This window comes from Bradysia coprophila, unplaced genomic scaffold, assembly GCF_014529535.1.
Source record: "Bradysia coprophila strain Holo2 unplaced genomic scaffold, BU_Bcop_v1 contig_232, whole genome shotgun sequence".
Classification (NCBI taxonomy): domain Eukaryota; kingdom Metazoa; phylum Arthropoda; class Insecta; order Diptera; family Sciaridae; genus Bradysia; species Bradysia coprophila.
In genome coordinates, this window is record NW_023503493.1 from 19,620,309 (window position 1) to 19,630,035 (window position 9,727).

The 9,727-nt window shown below is 37.4% G+C and overlaps 3 protein-coding genes and 1 long non-coding RNA gene across 4 annotated transcripts in view; 2 read left to right on the forward strand and 2 right to left on the reverse strand.

The window, feature by feature from the left end:
- The window catches only part of LOC119075619, a 40,130-nt gene that overhangs the window by 14,701 nt on the left and 15,702 nt on the right, over positions 1-9,727 (forward strand). Inside the window, exon 3 of the long non-coding RNA XR_005087426.1 lies at positions 9,413-9,418. This is a non-coding gene — a long non-coding RNA (uncharacterized LOC119075619). The remainder of the gene's footprint in view (positions 1-9,412; positions 9,419-9,727) is intronic.
- LOC119075618 lies at positions 14-766 on the forward strand. Its single transcript, XM_037182097.1, has 3 exons — positions 14-343; positions 396-512; positions 570-766. The coding sequence occupies exons 1-3, from the start codon at positions 113-115 to the stop codon at positions 747-749; spliced, it is 528 nt and encodes a 175-aa protein (XP_037037992.1). The 5' UTR covers positions 14-112; the 3' UTR covers positions 750-766.
- LOC119075609 (phospholipase A-2-activating protein) lies at positions 759-3,945 on the reverse strand. Its single transcript, XM_037182085.1, has 8 exons — positions 3,508-3,945; positions 2,581-3,438; positions 2,126-2,515; positions 1,808-2,059; positions 1,667-1,748; positions 1,516-1,576; positions 1,211-1,464; positions 759-1,152 (listed from the first exon to the last, which is right to left on the reverse strand). The coding sequence occupies exons 1-8, from the start codon at positions 3,639-3,641 to the stop codon at positions 844-846; spliced, it is 2,340 nt and encodes a 779-aa protein (XP_037037980.1). The 5' UTR covers positions 3,642-3,945; the 3' UTR covers positions 759-843.
- On the reverse strand, positions 6,521-8,083 carry LOC119075615. Its single transcript, XM_037182094.1, has 5 exons — positions 7,911-8,083; positions 7,434-7,781; positions 7,180-7,374; positions 7,031-7,120; positions 6,521-6,965 (listed from the first exon to the last, which is right to left on the reverse strand). The coding sequence occupies exons 2-5, from the start codon at positions 7,665-7,667 to the stop codon at positions 6,687-6,689; spliced, it is 798 nt and encodes a 265-aa protein (XP_037037989.1). The 5' UTR covers positions 7,668-7,781; positions 7,911-8,083; the 3' UTR covers positions 6,521-6,686.

Below are 9,727 nucleotides of genomic sequence, written 5' to 3' on the forward strand. Positions count from 1 at the left end.
TTCGATTGAAAACGTCAAATATGCCAAACTCTATCTGAATCTATTGCTCATTTTCAAAACATTCAAGCGATTTCGGGAGTGATTCTATTGTTCTTACCAAATTTGGATACAAATGGGATCACCAGAATATCCGGACGACTCAATCGATCTGCAGCCACCGTCTACGAATTCACTGCCCATGCACGGAATGGATGAGAATAACAGTGACAGCGACGATATTGACTTGGACAATGATAGAATTCCGTCTATTGATCCCTACGCAGGATACCAGCAATTGAATTTAGAAGACCTTGCCGATGATAATGATGATGACGATGAGGATGAGGACAACACCAATGTCCAGGTATTTTGATCTCTTAAAAACTGGTGCCCAGTGATCATAAAGAATAATTTAGGAGCCAGTTGTCGCTAATCAAAATCCAACTGCTGATGCAGAAATTGCGTGTCAAGTATGGAATGCTCCACGACCAAATGAATTAGACATTAAAATTGATCCGACCAAATGTGATGAGGTAACATTCGATAGAAAACTTTTGGTTAATTTCGTACCAATCGGAAAGTTTTTCTAGATAAGATCGGTTATGTCCAAGGTGACACTAGGAGGAGTCGAACCACCCGAATGGGCGAAAAACATTCCAGAGACTAAGTGGATCGAAGAATTGTTGCAAGAAGTGCGTAGAAAGTCCCATTCCATAAGTTCAATAAGTCAACCAGATCCCTCTGAGGGGCCGTCATCAGCCAGCAAATAAATTTCTTAATTATTTAATCAAAAACCTTTATTTTTCAAATCGAGAAGCCACAAAGATAGTTTATGTTGTAGAGAGAAACCAATCTGCCCGGGAATTATAGTGCAGAGGTCAAATCTCTGGCGATTTCGTTCAATTTTTCGAAACCATTTGGTAGTACAGCGCTCATAAAATAGCGAAGTTTATCGACCGCAACATCAACGGAAATTATCTGGGCACTTGTGACCGGTCCGAATGGAGTACACGTTAAGTTGCCAAGTGACTGATAAGATCGATAAAATGCTTCGAGGTCCCCAATCCATTTCAGTGATCCCAGCAAACCTTCTGCCAGTAGTCGACATATTTCTTGATCAGCCAATTCGGTTTGCAGAATTGATGTGTTCAAGTAAAACGATGCAATTGCAATCTATAAGCAAAGTTTCATGAAATTTCCACCAGCACCGAATGACATCTAAGAAAGATACCTGCAAATTGGCGCTTCCCTGCTTTATTTTGCACAATTCGCGTACAATATCCAAAAACCGAATGGAAACGATGTTTTTACCAACGGAATGATTTAACATATTGACGAAACAGCGGGTCACCATTAGTTGATTTGCTGCCGAATGTGAACAGCTATCAAGGAGTTTCTGCACAAATTCAGGTGTAGCTAGAGTCGAGCAAATATTTTCGTGACGGGTCGCTAGACGAGCGATATCCAAAATTGGGAACAGCAAATCTGAAATATTTCAGTCGATGAGGTGTTTCAGAAGAGAAAAAACAAATATACCTTTTGGCCATTGCAACACAGCTTGTAGGGTTTGAATAGCATTTTGACAGTCCGTTGGTGCCTAGAGAAATTCATGAGGAAGCACAAAAAATGAAGTTTTTTTTATTGAAATAGCAAAACTTCCAGCACAGATCAATGATACTAAACTTACCGGTTGCGTGAGTCTATTCAAATCATCCAATTGTTCCGTGGTGACTCGAAGCGTTTCATTTTCAATTTTCGAATTAAATTCTCTGAAATTCAGAACATTTTTCTATATCTGGTCAATTAAGCTTGCCAATTAAGGACTCACTTTAACTTATTCAACACTTTGGCTGCATCACACACGTCGAATGTAACGTATTTATTGTGAGGGAAATGACGAATTCCTGTAGGAACAGCTGATCCGCCACTACTTCTGGAATTTAGCGATTCCTGTTGTGCTTGAACTGTACGGTAGCTAGATGCACCAGTGAATGGATCGACAAAGTTGGCATTATTTGAAATATTGGCGCCACCACCTGGTATATATCGGGCCCCACCGGTGAATGGATCTTGATAGCCACTGAAGTTTTTTTTCCGTTTGAATTATAAATCATAATCGAATATGCAAAACCATATTCTTCCTTACCTGCTTACTGGAGCAGATACAGTGGGTGCAGTACGTTCCGAATTTTTTACAATGAAATTAGCCACTTGTTCCAAATACGCTTGTGGCAATTCATGTTTGTGTATGAACTTCTGTGCGGCCATCCATGGATCTTCACCGCAGTTGTACGGCAGTTTTATAGGAGGTTGTGAATCAGATATATCCACATTGAAGACATAATCGTATTCGATTCCTTCATGCAGCACCTTTCCGGAATTCTCTTGCGATCCACCGGATGCCCCAGTTACATCACCCAAACATAACCATTCGTTTTTGGTCCATTGATAACACATTACCTTTCCATCGGCATGACGGACAATTTTTGTTTGTCCTTCAGTTCCTTCGTTTAATAGCGATTCCGGTCCAGGTAATCTACAAAGTATCGAGTTTTTCGTTACACGAAAACGAAGAAAAGAAAATGTCCTTCGAATGCTTACTCAGTCACTTTCATTCCACCCAATTCCATTTTCGTGTCTGATTGTCTTTGTTCGACGGCCTGAGCAAATGATTTCAAAATCGTCTCGGTTGCATACCTGGTCGGGTCTTTAGTGAAAACTCTGACAACCGCATCACTACTTCCTGTCACAATGTCACCATTTCGCAAACAAGCAACTGACCATACTGACTGAGCAGGTAATGTTAGTGCATCACCGAGCTCACCGTTCGAATTCCACATTCGTATCGTGCTATCTTCACTGCCTGTGACGAAAACATCAGTGCCGATCGCCACATTCATTGCCATTGTGTAAATGTAATTATTGTGTCCGTGTAAATCTTTGATGCATTCACCGTCTTCCGACCAAATTTTTATCACAGCATCGTTACCGCAACTAATCAATCCACCAATTCCGATCTCTGCGAGACCTCGCACACAATCCGTGTGTCCCTTCAGTACTTTCACTTTTTCGCCTTTTTTGTTCCAGAAATAAATATTTTTGTCAGCGGATCCAGTTACGTAATAGCCGGATGAAAGCGAAACGACTGCCCATACAGCAGCTTCGTGACCGACTAAACTAATTGATTGCGAAGGCCCAAAACCAGCAATTGTCCAAACTCGAGCTGTTTTATCCCAGCTCCCACTCACCAATGAATTAGGTTCAAAACCAGCAGTCATTGTACTAACAGTATCTGTGTGTCCTTTTAGAACTGTCACTGGAACAACACTTCCTGGAGTGTACACGCAAATTTGTGCATCATTACTTCCCGTACAAATCAATTGACCGTCATCTAAAACGCAAACTGATGCAATGAATTTTGTATGATCTTGCAATGTGACTCCTTCCACGTATGTACCGCTAAAAAAAATACCATTTCTTAGTACTACGAATTCTGTCAATGTAAATTGTAAATAAATCGTTGATTACCCTTCAGCATTCCAGACTTTTGCTGTTTTGTCGCGAGATCCCGAAATTATGCAGTTTTTGCCTTCTGCTACAGCGCGGACATCCAACGAATGACCAAGTAGTTCACAACTTAGTTTATATTCATTTAGACTCATGTTTGTGTTCGGCTTCGAGTATTTTCGTTAGTAAAATTTGATTTGGGTTTTTCGTAGTGACTCTCCGTTTATAGGTTATGTGTCCAAGAGTGATAATTTCGAATGCACTTCGCAACTTGTAAATTTGCAGTCTAGGTTTAATTCATTCGTTACTGACGAGTGTGTCAGCAGACCGATGCAAGAATATTCAGTTTAATTTGATACACTGCCCACTCAACACTGCAACCGATTATATGCAATCGAAAGTGACGTTGTTTACAGCGACTGACAACAGCAGAATATGAAAGTGTGCACTGATGAAAGCTTTGACATTGATATAAAATCTTTTATTTCGAAAACAAATTCGATAAACGGGAAAATGAGTCCGTTTCTATGACGGTGTTTCTTTATAAAATTTTAGCCGTAAATCGTCGTCCGCGAGATTTATGATTTCTTACCGTTAACTTGTTTGAAATGTTAAAATGTTTGAAATTTGAAGAAAACAGCCTGGAACTGAGTATATAATTAAGGGACTCTTGATTGCAAACGGCCCATAAAAGCATGGTATGGAGGTAATATTCGTTTTTGAGTATATCATTGTGTATGCATCAAGGTAAAAATATGAATCTTGCCATGACTCTTCAGATATCTCAAAATCTATGACCCAGCTAAAATTATTAACCTTTCACAGACGGCAAGCATATTAACAGCTTTACTATTCAAACTATTACTTCATTTGATCGAAGATTTTGAATGATTGACTTCAGAACTCTTTTACTTCATTTTTTTCGAACATGCGTTTTGCTATATAAGACCTCATTAGTCAGAGCTTGCCGTTTATTATTGCTTTCGTTGTCGACAGGTTAATTATACCTACCTTTATACTATGACGGTTGATCTCACTGCTTTGAAGTTTTTCTTACGTCAGCATAATAGTTAATAACGTACGTCGGTGGTTTCAAATTTATTTTGGCGAGTGAAAATTGTATACACTGCGAGCTTGAACATAGTCATGTACATGAAATAGTATTTTTGATTTTAGTAGAGTGCCTAGAGGGCAGTCCTGTGATTAAAAATCACATAAAATGAAAATCGAAAGTGCGGCAAAAATTTGTTAAAATAGTTACCCTCGCTGAACTTAGACTGCTGAAATGTGCGACCAGGACACTCTATGTTAATTAGTTAGCCTAGCCTAAGTCTAAGTTTTATAACGATACCAAACATGATAAGTATCTTCACCAAGTGTATTTTTGCACCTAGGTCGTCCTACTAACAAATTCTAGAAGAGGTATACTATTTTGGTAACTTTTCAATTTAATACTTCACCTTTTGGGTAAAATTAGTTTCTGCAGATATTCTACGTAATTCTAAAGAAAACCTAGCGTCGAGTGAGTTGCGTCCGGTTGATTTTGGTGGACCTCGAGTGCTTTGTCCTATATGATAATGAGAGTTTTCAAATGCTTTGTGTCGAATTTTAAATAAAAACATAGCTAACGCCGCGCCGACCCGTACGAAACACCTATTCGTATCAAAAGCCTCTACTGTGAAACACTTCATTTTATTTACTTCATTCTCTTCTGAAAAGCTATTCGCCCTTTAAAATCACTTACATTATCTTTCTTTGCCTTGTTAGCATATACAAATAAATTGCCGGAGGCAATATAGACAGCCCCGTACGAAGTCAACTTTCATAAATTTCTATTTAAACAGCTATATACCGCTATATTTACATATATTTTCCTATAAATAAACATTTCACAGATGAATATGCTATTATATAGCTCTATATGCCTGTATATTGCTCAATATAGCTGTATATAGATATATATAGAAGTCCACATATGGGATTCCTAAAACCCCCCACACATAACCAATTACTTCTCTGGTACAGAAACTCTCTAAGTACCATTTTTCCCAAGATATTTCAATTTTACTAAAATCCAATATGGCCGCCGGAAGCCATTTTTTTAGGAGACCTGAAATAGTTCTGACGATTTACATTCGTTAATACCTTTCAAACAAAAAAATATTCATGAAATTCGGTCAAAATTTACTCGAGATATTGACAAAATACTCCACGTTCACTATATGGCCGAGTAGCCAGATAAGAGCTCACTCCAAGAGACCTAGCTCAGGCTCCGGAGAACATAATTTCAAAAACTTTTTTTTTCTTTGATTGGTACGGTCAATACCTATCTAATAAAGCTAAAACAGACGAAATATGTTCAAATGTGGCCGACCTACAAGCAAAAACTGCCTGTTTCACACCAAGGGGTCTAACTCACGAGTCGGTCATCCGATTTCCATAAACTTTTTTTTTTGTCGATCGGTATTATAAATACCTTTTATTTGACGTATCACTTACAAGTGTAACGTTTAAATATCCGGAGATACCTTCGAAATACCGTAAAGCACTTATTGGGCCACAGCTCGGGAGGGGTCGATCCAAAATCACTCATCTTCGAACTTAGCCTGTCTTTTGACATTACCAAACGGGAAAAAAAAGAATTTTCAAAATCGGATGCGTTTTACTCAAGTTATCGTGCAGACAGACGGACAGACGGACATTTTTTTTCACTGATTTGGCATCTGTAGACAACCACAATATGTTTCCCCTTACTCAGGGAGTCCAATTCGACGTGTTACAAACGTATGCCTAAACCTATAAGACCCCAGTACTTCGTACGGGTCTAATAACCGTCATCTTCCATCTCTTTTTTAATTGTTCTGTTGTGTAACAGATTAAAAGTGGCCAATACCAGTCCAGGATACCATAGTCTCGACCAAAAATAATAATATTTCCAATTTAACACTTTAACAAATTAATTTTTATTCGTTTTAGCAATAATGTGTTAGATAAAAAAACGCCTTAAAATTAAGTTTAATGTTAAAAATGCAATAAAATAAATAACATATTTGTAGGCATGTCCCACTCTTTTCACAAGTTCTTTATAAGGAAGCCAGAAAACATTTAAAACTTTTATCACACCACAGAGCTTCAAAAATTTTCACCAAAATTATCCTTTATCATTTCCGATCATTTCGTTTTTTTTTCAACAAACCCGTTTACAAACAACTTCCCGATAAAACTGTAATGCCAAACATGCACAGACCAACCGCTGCAATAGCGATTAAAGACCATAACAGTCCCCAGCATCTAGATGTTCCACAAAATTCTTCCGCAAACATCACCGCATCCGATTTCCCTTGTGCAGCATTGTTTATACTCTTGCATAATACGTCGTGAACACAGTCGTAAAGTGCGTGTAGAGTACAAATTGTACCAATAGCCAACATGACCCAACGTAATGGATGAATGCTCATTGTAACAAATTCTTCCAAGACCTGTATGGAATGGACGGAAACGTATAGCTTTGATGGAAGAAAGAGTCACACAGTTGAGTTATTACCCAAAGTCCAGCTGGAATGGCAGCCACAAGAAGAATCAAGAATCTCATTGTCAGTCCAAAGCAGCATTTCATTCCACACAACGTTGATTGCTGCAATCAATTAATTGGATTAGCAGTCGTACAGTTGATTTGCCCATCATGACAATAACCTTGATATGCAATACAATTGCGGTTATAAGACAAGCCACAATAAACACTCCAGCGGCGATCCTAGTCGGTAGTCGATCCCATGTCATAAGAATGAAAAACGAACCCCAGACCACGGATCCTGTATATCCGGCAGAAAGAATTACCCATCGCACTCCACCTCGACTTCGAGTAACACCACCGAAATCTTCATTCACCTACACAATTTTGTCGTAGAGTAATTACTGGAGGATTGATCAAAATGTATCACGGTTACCTCGATTTTCAACACTTCACCACAAGTTAACCAGGTGGCTGATGCATGAGAAAATTCGTGAAGAAATACGGCGATTAGTTTTATTGGTGCGAGTATTGCTGATCTCCATAGCAGTGATGTTAAAATAGCTGTCACACCAATTACAACAAAAGCTTCGATTTGCGATGTATTACAACAACAAAATCTCTCGTTGTAAATGTCCGCTCTTGGTGGCCAAAATCTGTTGTTACTCATCTTAAAAACACTAATAAGATTCCAACTACAATCGACGTCAATCAATTTCGTATTTTTGTTTATTTTTATATTCTATGATGTCATTAACTTTCACTGTCATTGATCGTGTAGAACCTGAAACGATCATTTTATTCGGGTGTACAGAGTAAAAATATATTTTCGAAAAATCGTGCACTATGCATGCAATTTTTCATGAATAGAATAATTATTTGAAAGTGATTTATGGTTCGGTTTGATGCATACCTTTAACATTAAATTTGAAGATGACTGAAGTGTAACAGTAAAGATTCGTCTTTGTAGCTCCACTGAAAATAATTGACTAACTACCAAACAGTTACAGCGAATAAAAATGGGTTTCCTATCTTATCTTATCGAAAATCCGTAGAATGATATTCGATAACATTTTAGCCGAATAATTAAGTTTACATAAATACCAAAGCCATCGAAGCAGATGCAACCGTAGGTTTGATTTCAGTTCAATTCAAGAAAATGATAAAATTGAAGCAGTGCTGTGAATTAAACAGTATTTCAATGTTCTTGTAAAGAAATACAAAAATTTATAGATTTACAACTAAACATCTTAGTTAGAAATCAATTTTTTGCTTCTATTTTTGAAAAGGCAACCTTCCGATAAATTAGTTGCCTAAAACATTCTCATGAGCATTCAAATCTTTTATGATCCTTTAGTTCATGTGGAAAGCTCACAAACGAAGAATAGCGCCACGTCTATGTTCTTCCACTGCAACTAGTCTATGATTAGGGCATAATTAAGGGTGTCACAATTTGTATTTGATATGAACAGGATAAGGAAATAAATTGCCGAAAACACACTCATTGCCATGGCTGATAAATTGCATTTATATGAAATAATGATGTCTCAGCTTCTGATTTAAAAAATTTAATACATTCATGGCGAAGGCGAAAGTGGTCAATTAAGTTGAGCACAGTGTATTTCGTTTTTTGCAGGCAGTCCTTTTTAACGGAAACATTTCAAATGGCTTTAAAAATCATGTCGAATATATTTCACAAAAACATGTTGATAGCTTCTATATTGGTAAGAAGAAAGGTCATTATAAGTGTCCTAAAGTATCCTACATAAACTTATTAACCGGTTACATACGGCTATCACCTGTTATCGATAACGACAGCAGGAATAAAAGGACAGACTCTACCAAATGCCTTTACCGTTCATTAAATCGAGCAAAGACATTGTTCAATATCTTACTTCTTTGATCAAGTATCGTCGAAAGATTGATGACAAAATTTTAATTCAACAATTTACAGTCATAGACTTTCAAATAAGTGCCGCATTTCGTTTCAGATGATCCACTCATACAAACAAATATGTTTTTACGTCTTTAAACGGTTTTACCACCATCAAGCGCATGCTTGTACATTGTATCAACAAGTGTTAGCACATTTGTTTTCTTAGTGAATCAGCTGAAAAGCAGCTGAATCAAAATGCGCTACTCATTTCAAAGTCGCTGACTGTATACATACGTACAAGGTTGTTGTACTAGTCATCTAATCATCTAAACTAATCAACTAGCCATCTCTTATGTATGTCGTCGCTGACGGGGTTACCAAACCTCCCAATGGTTTCTTGACAATAAAGACAACAAATAATTTGTGTAGATACTTAGCTTTGGAAAATGTTTAGAAATAATTTGTAAAAAAGACTTAACTCACATCAAATCTACTACATAAGGTTTCTTGAAATATGACTGTTGAAATAGTCATAAAAGACTTAAGTCGAGAAAGTGACGACAAATAATTTGCATAACAGACTTAAGTCCCACATGCAAATTAGGGAAGAAAAGAAATGACGTACTTAATAAGAGGTTATATATGATTTCAGTCTATAAAAGATTAAAGGCTGATCCACCCTGACCCTGATCCTCTTCAAATCGTTTTTTGACATAGCTATATGGAATGGTTTGATTCATCGCAAAATTCTAATAAAAATGTTGGACATTTTTGAAATTCTCATTGCTGCAACAGCAACACACACCACATTCAATCGGAGCCTTATCTTATCTGCGAATTACTCACAATTGAAA

Excerpts from the sequence above, each read along its gene's own strand:
- LOC119075618 (XM_037182097.1), top strand. The coding sequence starts at position 113 with ATGGGATCACCAGAATATCCGGACGACTCAATCGATCTGCAGCCACCG. Across the intron at positions 344-395 it reads AGGACAACACCAATGTCCAG|GAGCCAGTTGTCGCTAATCA; the intron begins GTATTTTGATCT and ends AGAATAATTTAG. Across the intron at positions 513-569 it reads ATCCGACCAAATGTGATGAG|ATAAGATCGGTTATGTCCAA; the intron begins GTAACATTCGAT and ends AAGTTTTTCTAG.
- LOC119075609 (XM_037182085.1), bottom strand. The coding sequence starts at position 3,641 with ATGAGTCTAAATGAATATAAACTAAGTTGTGAACTACTTGGTCATTCG. Across the intron at positions 3,439-3,507 it reads AAAGTCTGGAATGCTGAAGG|CGGTACATACGTGGAAGGAG; the intron begins GTAATCAACGAT and ends TATTTTTTTTAG. Across the intron at positions 1,153-1,210 it reads AGGGAAGCGCCAATTTGCAG|ATTGCAATTGCATCGTTTTA; the intron begins GTATCTTTCTTA and ends CTTTGCTTATAG.
- LOC119075615 (XM_037182094.1), bottom strand. The coding sequence starts at position 7,667 with ATGAGTAACAACAGATTTTGGCCACCAAGAGCGGACATTTACAACGAG. Across the intron at positions 7,375-7,433 it reads GTGAAGTGTTGAAAATCGAG|GTGAATGAAGATTTCGGTGG; the intron begins GTAACCGTGATA and ends AAAATTGTGTAG. Across the intron at positions 6,966-7,030 it reads CCATTCCAGCTGGACTTTGG|GTCTTGGAAGAATTTGTTAC; the intron begins GTAATAACTCAA and ends CATTCCATACAG.